At 41.5% G+C, this 18,288-nt stretch overlaps 3 protein-coding genes across 4 annotated transcripts; 1 reads left to right on the top strand and 2 right to left on the bottom strand.

Moving 5' to 3' along the window:
* Positions 1-940: 940 nt before the first annotated feature.
* Positions 941-3,384, bottom strand: zbtb8os (zinc finger and BTB domain containing 8 opposite strand). Of its 2 annotated transcripts, none has more exons than XM_079216915.1 (7): positions 3,243-3,384; positions 2,980-3,004; positions 2,562-2,683; positions 2,364-2,410; positions 2,018-2,070; positions 1,626-1,662; positions 941-1,409 (listed from the first exon to the last, which is right to left on the bottom strand). In XM_079216915.1, exons 1-7 carry the CDS (start codon positions 3,322-3,324, stop codon positions 1,323-1,325), a joined length of 453 nt encoding a protein of 150 aa, XP_079073041.1. In that variant the 5' UTR covers positions 3,325-3,384; the 3' UTR covers positions 941-1,322. The 2 variants fall into 2 exon arrangements, with proteins under 2 accessions (XP_079073041.1, XP_079073040.1); XM_079216914.1 differs by having other exon boundaries at positions 2,364-2,446.
* A 697-nt stretch (positions 3,385-4,081) lies between these two features.
* Positions 4,082-6,910, top strand: LOC306735725 (histone-binding protein RBBP4). Its single transcript, XM_079217261.1, has 10 exons — positions 4,082-4,209; positions 4,287-4,432; positions 4,934-5,107; positions 5,203-5,318; positions 5,514-5,674; positions 5,795-5,921; positions 6,035-6,112; positions 6,299-6,433; positions 6,525-6,635; positions 6,778-6,910. The coding sequence occupies exons 1-10, from the start codon at positions 4,151-4,153 to the stop codon at positions 6,838-6,840; spliced, it is 1,170 nt and encodes a 389-aa protein (XP_079073387.1). The 5' UTR covers positions 4,082-4,150; the 3' UTR covers positions 6,841-6,910.
* Positions 6,911-7,444: 534 nt separating this feature from the next.
* LOC306735361 (syncoilin-like) lies at positions 7,445-9,385 on the bottom strand (the record flags this gene model as incomplete). Its single annotated transcript, XM_079216821.1, has 4 exons — positions 7,445-7,526; positions 7,619-7,743; positions 7,822-8,232; positions 8,963-9,385. The coding sequence occupies 4 exons, from the start codon at positions 9,383-9,385 to the stop codon at positions 7,502-7,504; spliced, it is 984 nt and encodes a 327-aa protein (XP_079072947.1). The 3' UTR covers positions 7,445-7,501.
* Between the last annotated feature and the right edge of the window lie 8,903 nt (positions 9,386-18,288).

Genomic DNA, 18,288 nt, shown 5'->3' on the forward strand with positions numbered 1-18,288 from the left:
TGATCGTGGTTTTTATATATATATATATATATATATAAAGATTATCTTCATGTCAATTGAACGGTGGATCTTCTATCAATGCTGGAATCGTGATTTTATTGGTTAGACTTGTCCTGCTGTGGTTTCATACAATCTATTCCAACCATTGAACATTATTGTTAGATGTGTCCATTGTACATGGTTGGAACAATGAGGTGCCTCCATTTGAAACAACTTTGCAATTTGCATAATTTACAGAACGAACCTATTTTAGTTACGCTCCAATAAACAATTATTTGTATGAGTCTTATGTGCCTTCTTCTTAATAACATAATTTGTTTATTAATTGTTGCATGCAAATTATTGAAAAAGGTTCATATAACATACCTTCATATGTTAACACTGCACCAAGCGATCCCTGCAAAGAGCATACTTACTGAACCCAATTATTTATTTTCACACTAATATGAAACAAAGAAAAACAACCAAATGAGATACATTGGCCAGGGGGTTGAGTATACAATCAGTAAGCCATAATTCATTAATTTCAGAAGAAATTAAAATTAAGAATATTAAGAAATGTTTGTGCAACACAATGTACTACAAAATTAAATCAGATATTCTTCAATGTTGACTCATTGAAAGCGTTCTTCCTTTTTAAATGACACACATTACATAATTAAGTCCTAACTGTATAGCCATAAACGTATGAAAACAATTCAACAAACAATGTAACTAATGCTATTAGTAATAATACATATTCTACATTTGCATGGCAGTTTCTAATATGCTGCTGTGTTGAAATTTAAAGTTAGTGAGTTTATTTTTTTTTCCGCTGTGAAATTCTGATGCTGGAGCTCCTGTTCACTGCGCTGTTCCTCCGTAATGACCAAACACCCACAAAATATTCAAAAGCAAGATTTTATTTTAAAGTACCAATAACCATTTAATCAATCCCACAGCAGAAAAAATAAAAATCTGTTGATTTATTTACACGATTAAAGGCATTGACACAATTCATGTAAAATTTGTGATAAATAAGAATTTGCTAAAGCATTTAAAGAAAACCTGGGTTGACAAGTAAAGAGTAATATTATTTCCATGGTTTTGTGATTTCTGAAATGATCAAAAAGTATAAGATATAAGTGTCATAACACTAATCTGTAATCTATGAATTAACAGAAATGTTGGGAAATGCACCTGTTTGTAAACAGTTCATATTACAAAAATAGACAGATTTTACAAGTCAAGAATCAGTGCCTTAGATAAAAGCCACTTAAATTGGCCGAGTAGATATTCCAGTTTCATTGAACCAGGATTGTGATCTGCCTCTGGAGGTATTGTCAGATATCAATGATGGCAAATATCTCTGGTTTTTCAATATCGTGGATCTGCATTGCGGAGTATGTGATGGCTTTCACCTCAGTTCCCTGGATTTACAAGAGAGGACATAACACAAACACAGCATTTATGTATCTTTTATTATGTCTTTTACATAATTGCAATAAGTGCAAAAACCCTTCTTCTTCTATTTTTTAAATGTAGCCTTCTGCATTTGTATTCCATAATTGTATTTTATACAGAATCATAATCTGAAAAAAGTGATATTCTACAGTGACATCTTTAATCAGGCTTCACTGACTTACCTGTGGATGCTTTGCCGGAGAGAATTCTTCACCCCAACTTTAATAAATAAAAGAAAGATGATCGTATGAGAGAGCAGCTTAAAAGAGATAATTAACATAAAAGAGTAAGACGAGATAGATGAAGAACATAACACAAATGAGATGGGAGGGGGAGGCAGCCGAGACGATACAGAAAGACTGTGGTCAGGTTTTGGGGAGGGGAACAAGGTAGGTTTTCAAATCTGGAGTAAAATGTTTTTAAGCATGTGGCGTTTACAGGTGCAATGACCAACTTGCAATATTTGTGTAATTGCCAAAAATATAATGCATAGCAATGATATTTAGTGCCAATGTAAGTGCTTTTGTCTATGAGCCTTAACATATAAAGCATGCAACAACAATGGAAAACTTACCCAATGGAGCGGATCTTGAAGTGCATTCTATCGATGTGCAAAACTTTGACCTCCTAGCGGATAGATGTAGCAAATTATAGTGTCAGAAGAATAACAGGACAATAAATTATCCTTTAATAAACAAATAATTAACATAGTTTGTCCATCAAGCAATAATCAAAATACATTATATGTAAATTATGTACAGCAGTGTGACACTGTGCATTAATTCCTGATAGAAAAAGACCAGGGCCCAAATAAAACTATGGTAGTTCTTTCTGCAATATCACCATAACCTCCCCTGGATGTTTTGCTAAACTACATACAAAACATGTCCAGCACCCCATAACTGATCCAACATACTCACCCTGGGAACAAAAAAGAGGTCTGCACTAAACTTGTACAACCAGTCATCTAGGAAGTGGAAAAGAAGAGACTCCATGTCATCCCCTTTTGAGAAGAAAATGATATGATAGAGATTTAGTTCAGGTCATCTGGAAGGTGCATGACTGAGAAAAGGTCGATGGAGGCTTGCGTTGAACAGACAGCGACACACTGCTCTCACCCTCTGATTCCACATCAACAGTATCAATCGGCTCCACAGTTTCCGTGTCCGTCATGTAGCCAAACATGCCCATGGCACACTGCTCGAAGGCTTCCTCGAGATTGTTTCCCCAAGAGTGAATTCTTTGAAAAGAGAGATAAGCTAAGATAAGATATTCCTTTATTAGTCCTGTAGTGGGGAAATTGCAGGATTCCAGCAGCGGACGGGTAAAGTGCACACAAGAGACACATAGTAAATCAATGAATAATAATATAAATAAACAGTAATAACAAAAACAGTAAAGAATCCACAACAGCAATATTATATATGCAGACAGAATAACATGTATTTGTATTGCACAGTTGAAGTGATTGAAGTATAATAAATATAACAGTGACCGACCAACAGACATTTCACCAAGATATCAAAACACACTCACTGTACATCTGCTGTATGATCCAGGTCTGTAACAGTAAAACACAAGGCGACATGATGAGTGCATGCGGTTAGACGAGCTTATAGCAGCTGAGCAGGCGTGACTCGTTTCAAAGAATATGTATGTGGCACAATTTAGAGTTTCGTTTAATTAAGTAGAGCATGAACATGACGTTAGCTACAGCTAACTAGCTGGCGACGTACACACAGTAAAGTAATGGCCAACCAGCTAAGCTAGCTACATTTGTATCATAACATCAGACTTACATTCATACTTCTTGTTGATTGGCGGGTATTTTGACTTCGTAACTTTCTGTGCCTCCGTGAGGTCCAGCTCACGGTCGTCCATGTTGGTTCAACGCGTTAAAAGATGACCTAAACAAAAGTGTACCATGTCGGTGTGTCACAATCATTCACAGCCGGGACGCTACAAGTGTCGGAGGAGGAGGAGGACGTTCCGGATGCAGAAGCGCTGTTGCGGTGACGACTTCCGGTCGCTATTTGGTGAACGCTGATTGGTCGATCCTGTTCTATTGAGTTGGCGCCATTGCAAGCCTCCGATCTGTTTCCCCGAGTGCTCTCGCAAATATTTGTCTACTCTTTGCCAGCAGTAGTGGTTTACCCACGACACAATGGCTGATAAAGAAGGTAAGGGTGGTCACTTTTTCAGAATGAGCTGAATAAACGTGTGTGTGACAGGAACTACCAGTCTACCAGTGTTGGCGCGCCAGCCAGCATCACCTTTCATTGTTATAAGCCAGCCAGCGAGCTGTTAGCTAACGTCAGTCGCTAGCAGGCTGGCTAAGCAGAGGTTTTAATTTAGTGGAGGTTAGCTTACTGATGCACATGGAGTAACGTATTGCTTAGTCCCCCCTCATTATTTTGTACTTTCATCTCGAACTACAGACGCATATGTTGACGTTATATTTTCAGCCAGATAAACCAGAGTGCTGCTAATGTATTACGGGAAAGCCTTTTCTAAGGAGAGCACTCTGATATATCTATTCATATCAGGCAAATTAGATGCGGCACCATCTGCGTAATTATAACATAACTTTATGTAACTGGTGCATATGACTTTTGCAGCTGCATTTGACGATGCTGTGGAGGAAAGGGTGATCAATGAGGAGTACAAGATCTGGAAGAAGAACACCCCTTTCCTCTATGACCTGGTCATGACCCACGCCCTGGAGTGGCCCAGCCTCACTGCCCAGTGGCTGCCAGATGTCACCAGGTGAGAGGAGCTCTGCTGCAATGTCGTTTTTCATGAATGAACATATGCCTAATTTTTCAATTCATCCCTCTTTACAGACCGGAGGGGAAAGACTACAGCGTACACAGGCTGGTTTTGGGAACACACACTTCCGATGAGCAGAATCACATCGTGATTGCGAGCGTTCAGCTCCCCAATGATGATGCCCAGTTTGATGCATCGCACTATGACAGCGAGAAAGGAGGTGAGGGATCATGTGTGCATGGGAGGTTGTGTTTTGTAAAAATAAATGAAGTATATCATGTGTTGTGTCGAGCTGCTTATTGGGCAAAATAAATGTCTTAATGTGTAAAGTTAGTAATCAAAGACATGTAAAAGCCGGTCCACTGTTAAATCACGTAGATTGAACAAATGATTCGCATTGCCGTTGTTAGGCCTTTGCGATATTTCAATATTAACATTGTTGTCAATCAGTGTCATCAAATTGTCTTAAGCCAGTTCTTGTATTTGGATATTGTGGATCGCAGTTCTTTTCAATGGATGAATTAATTTAAATTTTGCTGAAATCTTAAATGCTTCAGAAAATATAGGTACGTCTTTTTGTTTTATGATTACATTTTAGTTAAAAAAATGCAATAAACCATACTTGCATAGAATTGACCTTCAACATGGTCAGTAGAGCATAATTATATTTGACATCGGCTCATGTGCATCAACCATCTGATGTAATTGATGTTTATTTCAGAGTTTGGGGGCTTTGGATCTGTAAGTGGGAAGATAGAGATTGAGATCAAGATCAACCACGAGGGGGAAGTGAACAGAGCCCGCTACATGCCTCAGAATCCTTGCATCATCGCCACTAAGACCCCCACCAGTGACGTGCTGGTATTTGATTACACAAAGCACCCCTCCAAGCCTGGTAGGATTACAGCCATAACCCATGTGTTCTTTTCTGCACATTTTTTTTGTACCATGCATAGATTTTAGAAACATGATTTTATTTACCTTTTAAAGACCCCTCTGGAGAATGCACCCCAGATCTGCGTTTGCGAGGCCACCAGAAGGAGGGCTATGGCCTCTCCTGGAACGCAAACCTCAGCGGCTGCCTCCTCAGTGCTTCGGATGACCACGTAAGCGACCTGGTGTTCTTCTTGTTTTGACTAGAATCTTGTGTTTTCCTGTCTCAAGTTAAGTTTTTTGGGATGTTGAAATAGTTATAATAGTTTGTTACTGTTTTACACAACTAGTCTTTCTTTTGTCATTATTGCAAAGCATTTTGAAATGTCTTTATAAATTGTTGTTAATACATCTCCCCTGTTTTACAGACAATCTGCCTATGGGACATCAGCGCAGTGCCCAAGGAGGGAAAGATAGTGGATGCCAAAACCATCTTCACAGGCCACACCGCTGTGGTGGAGGATGTTTGCTGGCACCTGCTCCACGAGTCGCTCTTTGGGTCTGTGGCCGATGACCAGAGACTAATGATGTGAGTAGCTTTTTGGTTGTTAACAGATCTAACTAACTATGATAATTCATGTGAAATAAAAGTTGTTTTTCAGTTTCAATCTTCTTTTTAACAATGGTACTTTTGTCTGCTTTGGCCCAGCTGGGACACGCGATCCAACAACACCTCCAAGCCCAGCCATGCAGTGGACGCCCACACCGCTGAGGTCAACTGCTTGTCCTTCAATCCCTACAGCGAGTTCATCTTGGCCTCTGGCTCTGCAGATAAGGTGGGTCCACTCTTTTCCAGTAGCGCTGTTCCATAGCATGTTGCTGTCCAGTGAAGTGTTCTCATTTTATACAAGTTGAATCAGTTGAAGCTGGAACTACTGTTTCTTTTTAGACTGTGGCTCTTTGGGATCTTCGGAATTTGAAACTGAAGCTGCACTCGTTTGAGTCTCACAAGGACGAGATCTTCCAGGTAAGAAGTGGCCCTCTGGTCAGTTAAATCAATTCTTAGAGGCTTTAGATGTTGGCAAACAAAAATACAACTAAAAACTGGGAATGGAAAATGTTTGTGTGAAAAGGACAATTAAGTTTGATAGTGTTATGTTTATGGAGCTCTTTGTCACAGACATGTAACAGCTGGCCCATCTCTACTCAACAGGTTCAGTGGTCTCCTCACAACGAAACCATCCTGGCCTCCAGCGGCACCGACAGGAGGCTCAACGTCTGGGACCTCAGTAAGATCGGAGAGGAACAGTCACCTGAGGATGCTGAGGACGGCCCTCCTGAGCTGCTGGTCAGTGGTGACAACAACAATAACTGCTATGTGTATGTTTTATTCAAATGTAAAGTGATGTAGTGATCCCTCCTGCTCTGCGTCTCTCCAGTTCATCCATGGCGGACACACCGCAAAGATCTCCGACTTCTCTTGGAACCCCAACGAGCCTTGGGTCATCTGCTCTGTATCAGAAGACAACATCATGCAAGTCTGGCAAATGGTAAGAGCTTTGTTTGTCCCATAGTGGGAACTGCAGAGGGAACAATGCATATCAGACACAGCAGGGGTAGAATTTCAAAGTGCATTTATTAACATTAAATACCAGTTTCAAGGAATCTGCTTTTGCATTGTTTCTTCTGCAGGCTGAAAATATCTACAACGACGAGGACCCAGAAGGTGCTGCAGATACAGAGGTCCAGGCATGAGTCCAGCCTCCACATCTCTTCATTTGAGCTGCTTGTTGAAAACTGATATGTTGTCCAGTGCTGGGTGCAGAAGCAGTAATCTCCTTTCCAAATACATTTTGGGCAGCAAGGGTTTAAAAAAAAAAGAAAAAAGAAGACAATTGAAAGAATGAAATGCTGCGTTGTTACCTAGTCGTGAAGTATTTAAAGTAAGATCTTTTTCGTTTTTCAAACTCCTAGTGTGTTCAATGTTTAGGTTTGTTTTTTGATGGTTTTATTTTTTTTCATCCTGTTTAGTGGTGCTGAACAAATTTCTACAAAGATCCATTTGTATTCAAACTGTACATACTGTCGGGTTCTTGTATTCTCTTGATCTCTTCTGTGTGTCACTTTTATATGTTTCTTCTGCATTTTTTTTTGTTTATCTGTGCTGCATCTGATCTCTTGTGTACTTAAGTCAATTCATAATAAAATATTTACATTAAATCAGTTTGCTTTGCTTCTTGGCACAGCATGCCAGATGTTAAGTGTTTAGGTAGTTTAAAAGTACATTATGTCAAAGGGAAATGTTTAATTCTTGCTGAATATTGTAGTTATCATTTATTTATTAAATGTAAATTCTATACCAGGGTTTGTAGCATAAGAATATCTACTGCAAACAGAATATTAAGGATCCTCCTCTTCAGTTGTTTAACTGGGCACTGCCTCTATAAAAAAGTCACATGTTAGTCAGTTTTTTCTAAAACCATGATGCTCATAATTCAAAGTAAATTTAACAGAAGGTTCAGAGTAAACGTACCTCAGAAATGTCAGCTCTTTTAGAATGCTGTCATTACGATCCTCCAACATTTTCTTTGATTTTCTTTGAACCTCAAACTCTACTTCTAGTTCTCGTAGAGTCTCTTTTAGTTTCTCCACAGTCTCCTGCAAAGTAGAGACGCAGTTGGTCTATTTTTACCTAACAACGGTTAGCTATTTCCTGTTCTACCTGACTTCAGTCACCTTGTGCTGTGTGACACGCTCCTCCCTCTCGCTCTCCATCAGAGTGGCCCTCCGCTCCAGACAGGCTCTCTGCACTTCCAGTCTCTGCATGGCCTCTCTCAGGGGCCCCAGGCTGGCCCTCCGGTCCATGGCCTGCTCCCTGCTCTTCCTCAAGGACTCCTCCCCAGCCTGCCTTCTCTTTAGCAGGGCTACGAGTCGAGGCTCGTACCAGCACTCCAGGGCCTTCACGCTGCCGCTGAGCCGCCGCTGCAGTCTGGCAGAAGCCTGCCGGCACTGGCTGACGTCACTCATGGCCCTGGGCCTGCGGGGCCTAGAGGCCTGGTCCCTCAGGGTGTTGTGCTGGTTCTGCTGGGCCTCCTGGAGCTGGGACAACTCCTGGGTCAGACTTAGGATGTGGGCCTTGAGCTCCTCCTGTGGATGGATGTGAAATTGATTTAAAAGAAAAGACATGCATAACAAAGCTACAGTAAACCAAGTTGTTGAAGACGGGAAAACAATATAAAATGAAAATATTAACAACATACAACCTATTGGAACTAATATCTTACAAACATTTACCAACATGGCATTCTGTTTATTTTAATATGTATGCATATTCTTATATTTAGATGTTAAACTTATAAAGTGTGCTTAACAATACATTTATGACATACAATGTTTAGTTTTTTTGGAATCATACTGACTCATTCAAAGTTAGCAACTTATATTTGTATTTTTCTTTATGTGTATGTACACATTCCCATACTTCAGTATGTAATGTATGGGATTATCACAAGTGTGGAATATAAGGTGTATAATTATGCTTGATTAGATTTGAAACAGTATTGTAATAGGATATGTTGCTTTAACATGATTTATTTGTGATTTCAAGTATAACCAGTTTTTACTCCTTAATTTGTTCTCCGCTGCTTTACATTCAGCATTGACCACTGTTCCTGCAGTTTGTTGCACATATTGACTGTTTTATGTATTGTTGGTTTTAGTATTTGCTGCAAAACCATTTGTCTGCTTGGGACAAATAGATAAAATGATTTACATGCAGTAGATGATATCTCAAACTGCAGAACAAACCACAATGATCTGTCATAACCTGCCAGAGTATAGTTAATCCTCCAGGCATCACTAATCCAGTGGTTCCCACCTGGGTAACAGCAGACTGAGCCACTTTATACTGGTGTTCAGCCAGCGTCACCTGGCTCTGGATGCAGCCTCTGGCTGTGGCAAACAGTTTCCTCTTCACCTCCTTCACGTCCTCATAAACAGCGACATAGTCCAGTTGAGCCAGCGTGAGCAGCCTCTGTGTCTCCTCCAGCTTCTCTCTCAGGTGTCCCACAACTCTCATCATGGGTTCCTGCAGACGGAGGAGCTCCTGTATCAGCTCGTTCCTCTGCGTCTCCAGATGGGACACTTGATGGATGCAGCGGTCAAAAAGATGCCCCAAGTGGTCCATGACCGCCTGGTCCATTCGCGGCACGGGGTGTGGCGTGCACGCATCCAGTGGAGTGATCGTCCCTGTTTCAGAGTCAGTATGGCTGCTGTCTGGGAACTCTTCAGCAAGTCCCATGTCTGAGTCCTCAGTAGATGTCCTGTTTTTCTCAATTTCTGTTAATGTTTTATTGTCCATGGCCTCCAAGAGACAAGCTGTAAAAGAGGAGAGAACAGCCATTAATCAAATGACCCGCAGCAATAATTGATGATTGGTTTTACAAACCCTCTAATCTGCTCATTCCTTTTAGGCTGTTTTGCATAACAAAGCAATCTAATGTAAATTTAATCATGATGAAATTTCTAATTAGGCAAAGATCCCACACAAGGGGACCTTAAAAACCTTCATTGTCAAAATCTTAAGCCGATCAGTAACAATTCTTATTACTTTGTGGTTCTACTTACTTTGTATGGAGAGGACAGTCCAGACAGCTATGAAAACAGTTTGCTCTGGGGTGTGTTGGTCTCCACCAAAACAGAGGCGCACTTTGTGCTTATTAATAACACTGGAAGCAAAGGGGAAACTCTATCTAAGACTCATGCCCACCGGGGATCACAAACTGTCCTACATGCTCTGGATGCATCCGCTAACACATGTCTGAACCAGCCTGGGGGCCAGAGAGACCTATATCTATACAGCGGCTTTCATGTGCATCTCAGTAGGTGGTGACATCATGACTTAAAAGTGTTTCCTAATTTTTCTCTACCTTTTTGCCCCACACTACCGCACAGGCAGAGAAGGGATCATTAGCAGGCGTATTCTTTTAATAGCTTCCTGAGCTCAGCGGCCCATAAAGTTTGCATGGTTCATATATAAAGTATTTGTTTGGAGTGTTTTGCATGCTGCTTGTCAAATTCCTCACACACAAATAGAAACAAACAGCCACCACACACAAGGATACCTAAGAAGGACCTAATTTTTTTGTTTTGTTTCATATAATATCTCATATATCATATTTCTACATGGAAAATCCACACATGAAAGTTAAAAGTAGGCACTGTATGTTTATCCAGAGTGCCTTTATGATAGCATGCATGCATCATTGTTGACCATTTAACTGAAATTGAACTAAAATATAATTGTGGGTCCTCTACTCTCCCATATATCTCTAAATGTGGGGATTTAGAATTTGAGGGATTATTTGTTCTTTTATAGACGGACACAATTCTAATACTTCTTTCATTGTCACAAGTTCAGTTTCTTCTGAAAGAAAAGTGCATTTAAAAATGAAATGTATTATTATTATTATTATTATTATCACAAATGTTGTGTGTGTGTGTGTAGACATTTTCTTTGCATTAATAAAAACTACGAAACTAAGTGTGTGGGAAAACACACACACACATACACACCGCCGCCCTCTCTTGTTCCGTGTTACTTGTAGTTCCCCTGGCTCGCCGCTAGATGTCCTCACAACACCCACCGCAGCCTCGCGCGCTCACCTGCGCGCGCCCAGCCTCCTCCAGGTGGGAGCTGCACGTCGACGGCAACTTTTCCTCACTTCCCCCTCCACGGTCCGCCGAAGCGTCCACGCAGACAGACGGCGCTGACAGCCGTGGGAGAAGTTAGTCCAGCCTACATCCAAACAAAACGGACCTGTACCCGCGGGTACAAGCAAATCCACACTCCCGTCGCTTCCTCAAGTGCTTTTTCACGGAAATGGTTCACCTGAAGTTTTCCTTCGGACGGTGAAAGTTTTGAGTTGCAGAGGAAGGACGCGTCAGGGAGACGCTTCAAATGGAGAGCGGGTGAACCAATTCTTCTGGGTCATTAAAGTTCGTTAAGGTAGGAGGAAAAGTTCCTTTTTCTTTGGTCGTTGCAAGGTCTGAAAGAAAAGTGCAGTCATTTGTACCCGTGTGTGTATTTTAATTCCTCCACATAAAGCCTCGTAACCTTTGTTTTGGCGTGGTAAATAATGAACGTTTTAGTTGGTCATGACGCCACTAAAGTGGCACCAAGATCGACTCAATCGACTTTTAAGGATGTCTAAGTACATTTAAAGTGAAGCCGTTGCCTGTCTGATTATATGAGATCAGTCTTTTAAAATAAAGAAAATAGTCCTGATATGTAAAACAACTAAACAAAACACTGTTGTACAGTGTGAGCAGATAAAGTGAGATGCAAACGGATGGCAGGAGATTCAGGTTGAGTACAGGCATGCATGGAAAACTAGGTGTGGAAGATTTGCTTTGCTTGGCCTTGAGGGATCCTAAGCAAAAGGTAATTTAAGACCGGTACTGCTTCTCTTAGCTTATGACAATGACTATTGTGTTTTTTTTTCCTGTCACTGACCCAACAGCAAATGACTGCAGCATGGTGCTCTGACACTTGGTTTAATTTGTGCCAATCGATGAGAGTCTCTGCTCTTGCATTGACCCACTGCTTGTTGGTTAGGGTTAGATAACAGGACCTCCTCTCTTTGGGGTCTCCTCCTCTCTGTTTGTCTGCTCCCCTTCCTGCACTTTGGACTGGAAGCTCCAAATCCAAAATGTTCTGAAAACTCTGCAGCACTTCCAGCAATCATTACCTTACATTTCATTTAGCTGCGGCTTTTGCGACTTACAATAAGGGTTGATGGACGCTGTTTCCCTCCCAGCTCCATGGCTTCAAGTTCACCTCTTATACCCTCAGGTAGGTGAGGCTGAGACATTTGTTTAATAAGGGCGTGTCGCGTACCTGTGCTCCCGCTTCGCCAGCCTGCCAAGCCAGGGCTTGTACCCATGGAGATTACAGGTGTGTTATGTAAGCATTAGTGGTACAGCAGAGCCTGGTAAATACCTGAGATTCAGAGGAAGATCAAGGGAGAGACGCAGTGATAACATGGAGGCAGTGGGAGATGAGGGATGGACATAAGGAAAGACGGAATGAAAGCATTCTGTGTTTGGGAGACGGTGCTGCCAGGTACGTTCCACTCTTCTCTTGTGTGCTGTTTTCATCCATCAGCGATGAAGTGGCAGTACAGTGGAGGGAAGGGGAAAGCTGTTGGTCAAGAGAGGGCAGCAGGAGGAACAATTGGTGTTGCGGCGGACAAAGACACATGATTAAGTGTGTGAACGTTGAGTGAGTGATCTGTGTGTGTGTCATGCAGGCCTGCAGTGGTAGGAAGCTCTCCTGATGAGTGGGACACAGTCAACACAAGGATTAGCTGATGAGTAACTCATCAGTGAGTCATCATCAATACTTCTGATGAATTGAATCAGTAGCTGTTTGGGTCAGGAGGGTCCTGTCCATTTCAGGTTTTTCTACTGCAGTTATTAGCCTTTTTCTTTTCTGGTCTTTCTGAGAGTTCACATACGTTCTGGTCTAAATGGAGGACTTTAAAAAAAGTGAGTGAACGACAGATTGAAAAGGATTTCAACACAGCTACAAAGTTTTTGTTTTGACCGGGCTAAAGCAGACAAACTGAGATGCCAGGGTGTATTTTTAAACCTCAGTGTCCAGCTGTGTTTGCCTTCGCTGTGAGCTGGTCACCACTGCTGCACAACACTTTATTTTTCACCCCTCACTGCCCCGTCAGTTCAGGGGTCTTAAGCTCCACAGAGGCTGCAGTCCAGACTTAGACCCCTGGCAACCTCTGGAAGCAAAGCAAACAACACCCTCGACAGAGCTCTGCCTCTGCCTCTGCTTAAACTGCTCCAGAAAAGTAAAATGTGCATTATTGTTCTGTCCTGTCATTGGAAGGAAACCGTTTGTACATTTATATCACGTGCCAGAGAGGTGCACTTCTTATGCAGTGCTGACAAAGTATATCAGCAGCTCAAGATATTAGCTCTGAAGCAATCACTCAATTAATTGATTAGTTCACAGATCAGCAGTTATTTTTATAATCAATTTGTCATTTAAGGAATTTTCAAGCAAAAATGCCAAAAAGAAACCAACACAGCCCCCGTGGACTATGGGGGATTATTATGGGCCGTTTAAACATTGACAAACTGATTAATCAAGAAAAATATGAGCAGATTGTTTGTTAATGAAAACGATCATTAGTTGTAGCCCTAAATATAAACAGTTTAGGTACTGAGGCTTGTAATACACATAACACATTTAATGCAATAGTCTTCAGATTATATTTTCAGATGTGTATGAAGATGGACAGAAAATAAAATTCTCCCAAACTATTGTGAAAAAATATATAATCTTTATGTTTTTATATGTTTTTATATATTATATCATATATGCACTCATTTATTTGTCCTACTTTGACGCATATTATTCCACTTGCTCTGTAAAAGAAACATCTTTCCTATTTACATTGAAGTAAATTATTTGTCGCTCGCCTCTAAAAAGGATACACAGTGAACAAATATCCTTGGCAGTGCACACAACCCCACGTGATAATCTTATCTCGAAATGACTCTCATGCGTCTGCCATTATCCTTTTTTGTTTCATGGCTCTGTCTCCGAGGCCACTGTACTGTATGAGAGATGTGAGGGAGGGGCTGGAAGGGAGAACAAGAGAGGGGGGGGGGATCAGATTTGGAGTGAAGAGTTTCTCAGTCGGTAATTATCAATCTCTCAGGAATGCAGCCGCTGCTCTTACCAGACAAGCTGCTGCATGGCTACAACGGCCTTGCATTGCGCCAACTTGAATTACCCCGTCCACAGATCTCTGAGACACCGACACACACACACAACCACATGCACGCACACACACACACACGGCCAGCGTCTATAAGCTCAGTGAGTTCAGTTACATAGCATTTTGGTTTATTTGTGTCATTATTGGCTTACGGCCTGGTTGTGTTTATTTTCATCACTGGCGTTACCTACATGGTCTTTTTCTGAAACTGTATCCTTTCTGCAGCAAACAAAGGGACCACATAATGTCAGTAAGGGCTTGTGTTTCTGTCCCGAGTCCTTCACCACTGTGTGTCCATGCTGATATGTTGGTAAGGAAGCAGGAAACTTGTGGCCACCCCGAAACCCAAGTCTTGAGCTATTTGGTCTCATTAGTAGTTATATTTCTTGTAATCCTCCTCTGTCAATACCACAATACTTCCCTACAGATGGGAAATCTTTATTTGTCGCTGATGACTCCCACAAAGCCCACAAATATCCTCAGTCATTTCAATACTCTTCAGGCCGTCGGGTTGAGGATTTCCAGTTTGTGTCTTGTTGGCCTTATCATCCATCACAGTACATTTCTTCTACATTGAGTGTTGAGAGCTGTGGCCCAGACATAGTTGCTTTAGTTAGCTCTTGAGCAGCAGACATGCGCTTCTTTGTTTGATAATGCCTTAAGAAGACAGCCAACACCCTGATTGATGCCTGCAGGTGCCGCACAGTAACACTAGTTTTTACTGTGTTGAACGCTTGCCTTCTGCTTCTCCAAGTGACTCTAGAGTCCCTCTAAGTGTGGTTTAGAAACTGTTGTTGCCCAAACTGGTTACTGGAAAGCCTATTCCAGTGATGTCAGCAGGGGGACCGGAACAGAACTTGTTTTTTCTCCTAAAAAAGGGAATCTATTAACCTTGTTAATCTGCTATTTCCGCCTAACCACATTCAGCCTGACCTTAGCCTCGGTCATTGGCTGCCTAAATCATGCCATGTGATTCCCAGCAGCTCTTGCGTAGATGTGAACGGCCTCCTGGTCAAACTGAGCCGGTCCTAATTCAAATAAAGGTGGCTACCTGTCTCGCTGCCGCTCCCTCTTGGCTTTGCCTTATCCCTGTGAGGCATTGGAGTCCGTCAGCTTCCCTGTGTGACTCACCACAGTCAAAGTTGCATTTCCTGGAGACCCTGCCCCCTCCCTCGTCCCCAGCCACTGCCTGCGAAATTCACATTGTTCATATTTGCCACTAGATCAGGGTGGGATTACACGTGAGCATAACATTTTTATTGTGAGTTTACCATGCGTGTTGTTACAGATGGGAGAGTTGCTGTACCCTCGAGTTGGAGTTTTTTTTTAAGGCAGTCCAACTCTGTATTTGGATCAAATAGTATTTTATGTTTTTTTTTTTTTACTATTTATGAACTGTTTGAATGTAATTTTTTTCCATGTTCGTGCGTTTTGTCACACAAAACAGTCTTGTGAAGTAAATCCCTAAAAGAAATACAGCAACATATTTGCAGTTCCACTTTAGCATGGATCTGTTGAGTCACCTAAAGTAGTTTTACAGTATCACGTTATAGGTAATATCATATCCACATAACAATATATATCATGATGCAGCATGTTTTCTAGTAATAACGTAAATAAATATAAAATAAATACATGGTTTTGTATACTCTGTGTGATATTTTCTCATTTAATCAAGAACTTTAGTGCAAAATGATCCGATTTGTTTGAGACAATGGAGAAAGTATGTGCTTCTCATCACTTCAGACCATGTAATTGTGTATCACCACATCTTGATGTGATTTAATCAAAATAATATTCCATCAAAGACGATGACTGGTATAGCCGGTCGCCTTTCAATCAGAGAATCGGTTGTTCGATCCCTGGCTCCGTTAGTCCATGTCGATGTGTCCTTGGGCAAGACATTAACCCCAAATTGCTCCTGTAGACTGTAGGTGTGTGAATTGGTATGAATGCTATTTAGTCCTGGTGAGCAGGTGGCACCTTGTATGGTAGCCCCTGCCATCAGTGTATGAATGGGTGAATGACTGTAGTGTAAAAGTGCTTTGAGTGGTCGGAAGACTATACAAGTACAGTCCATTTACCATTTTCCTCATTCTTCTGACGCACTAGTTTGTCAAATAAAGGTACAGTAGAGCCCATTGTGAGATTGAGATCGTTGGTATACTCGTGGTTTGAGTTTGGATTTGCACAGTAAACTATGCTACAGAGTTTTGCTTTAGGCAAGGCAGGTGCCAGTGCTTTGCTTTGCTGGAAGTCTATTGACCCGCCTCAGTAAAAGTGGCGAGCGGAGCCCCTTTTGCTCTGGAATGTATCTCCTCAAGCTGCACTCCAGGACATGTAGCTGTCAGAAATACACGGTCAAAAAGTGTCATTTCCAGATATGCTCACAGAGTCTCACAGTCCGTTTCATGACCGTGTGTAAACTATTATCAGCCCCAGTTGACTTCATACTGATGTGTATACAGACTGCTGTCAATGTCAGATAATCAGTCAGTGCTGCAGCTATTGACACAATGCGTTGAGGTTTGCTGTGTTTGAGCGGTATCTCCTGTTCAATGTGAAAGCCTGCCGTCTTTTGTAAAGGATAAGTAAACAGCATGTTGGAACACATGCCTGCTCCGACAGTACTGGGGTTGGGCTGGGAAACCGTGTGTGCGTGTGTGTGTGCGTGTGTGTGTGTGTGTGAGAGAGACAGAGAGAGAGCATACAACTTTTTGGTTTGTAGATCAACTTAGGCATTATGACTTGATGAGGATCTTTCTGATAGCATGATGTGTTTAATGTAGGCAATGCTGGTGGAATGTTTTTTTTTCCAGCTTGCTTTGTGCTACAAATCCTCAATAACAAATGTGATTTTAAAGCCTTCTTTTGTGCCTGTAGTTTGTGTATCAGCTTTTATGAATTGAGAGGTGTGGTTAAGGGTTAAGTAACTGCTGGGACTATGAAGCAACTCTGTATTTAAGATGTCGGCCATGGTGCTTTAACTTTGAGGAGAGGTTGTGAGTCTAAGAGCGAGGGTTGTGACAGTTACCTTTTCACTATGAACCCAAGAGATGCAACGTGTTCTGTTGTAAATCTTAAGAGGAATTGTAAAAAAAAAGATAAATAGTCGTTCTCAAACAAACGGTGAGCATTTTAAAGGGCACTCCTCATTACATTTGTTTGGAAAACTGAAAATTGTAGGTTGTTAAGCATAAACACAGCAATGGTGACATGAGTCAACTCCTTGTGACTGAACTGCACAGACAGCGGTCTGCTGGGTGGTCCTCCGCCGTGTCCCAGAGCTCTTACCATCACTCGTGCCCCTCTACGATGGACATAATACGAGGAGTTGTTGCACTCAGAGCAGCCCCGCGGGCTATAAATGAATGAACCAGCTTCCTCTCCTCCTGAGAGAGATGCCTGATTATTGGCAACTGTAGACAATACAGATGCACAGATCTTAGTCATGCCCAAATTACTGTAATTTGGAGCAGGGCTTAGTGCAGGGAGAGGCCTGGTACTTTTCTCTGGAGAAGATGGATGCCTTTTCTTGTTATCGGCCTTTCACTAAAACTCACTCCTCAACAGATGTGAAGCAGTGTATAACAAGTCCGGCTGGGCTACATTAAGATAACAAATTACTTCAAAAAACGCCCACATAAAGTTTAGAGAAGTACTTCAAGTACCCATCTTAAGCCTTTTATAGGGGTCTGCATACATCGCTTTCTGCACAGGACAGAACCAGATTTAACTCCCAAACTAGCAGCATTGTTGAGTCTGGAACTATTGGATGGATTACCATTACATTTTGTACCAACATGCATGGTGCCCAGAGGAAGAATCCTGATCTCTTCCTCTTCCTCTAGCGCCATATTTTCAGAATTTTAGTTTGTCAAATACTTGGGTTTGATGACCAAATATCTGCAAAACTAAAGATATTCTGATCAGCTTTTTGTGTATCGCTAGTTAGCGCATGTTAGCATGCTGAATTAAGACAGCGAACATGCTAAATATTATACCTGCATGTTAGCATTGTTATTGTGAATTTTTTCACATTGTTATTGTGAACTTGTTAGCATTGGCTGTGCCTTTAGTACAGTCTTGCAGAGCAGCTTGCGTGGCTGTGGACTTGTTTCTACTTTTAGTAGACCAACATCTGCCTTGGAAACGTCACTCGGTTGCCAGTTTATTAGGCACACCTAGCTAAAACTAATGCAATCCAATCCAGGAGTCCTGCAATAAATCCTACTGTCATGAAGGTTCAGTTTTTGTTGAAACAATTTTAGAGAGTCAAGATTTGACTGATATAAAGACAATTTATGATCACTGTAGAGTTTTAAGAAAATGCACATCTGCTTGAAAACTTTCCATACGATAAATCTAAACCGGAGTCCTCTAACTTCTCAACACAACTCCC

Source organism: Taurulus bubalis, assembly GCF_910589615.1.
Source record: "Taurulus bubalis genome assembly, chromosome: 4".
Lineage (NCBI taxonomy): Eukaryota > Metazoa > Chordata > Actinopteri > Perciformes > Cottidae > Taurulus > Taurulus bubalis.

Coding starts and splice junctions, on each gene's coding strand:
- LOC306735725 (XM_079217261.1), top strand. CDS start 4,151: ATGACCCACGCCCTGGAGTGGCCCAGCCTCACTGCCCAGTGGCTGCCA. Junction 5,922..6,034: donor CCTCTGGCTCTGCAGATAAG/GTGGGTCCACTC, acceptor GTTTCTTTTTAG/ACTGTGGCTCTTTGGGATCT. Junction 6,434..6,524: donor ACGGCCCTCCTGAGCTGCTG/GTCAGTGGTGAC, acceptor GCGTCTCTCCAG/TTCATCCATGGCGGACACAC.
- zbtb8os (XM_079216914.1), bottom strand. CDS start 3,324: ATGGACGACCGTGAGCTGGACCTCACGGAGGCACAGAAAGTTACGAAG. Junction 1,663..2,017: donor TTCAAGATCCGCTCCATTGG/GTAAGTTTTCCA, acceptor TATTTATTAAAG/TTGGGGTGAAGAATTCTCTC. Junction 1,410..1,625: donor CTCCGGCAAAGCATCCACAG/GTAAGTCAGTGA, acceptor TTGTAAATCCAG/GGAACTGAGGTGAAAGCCAT.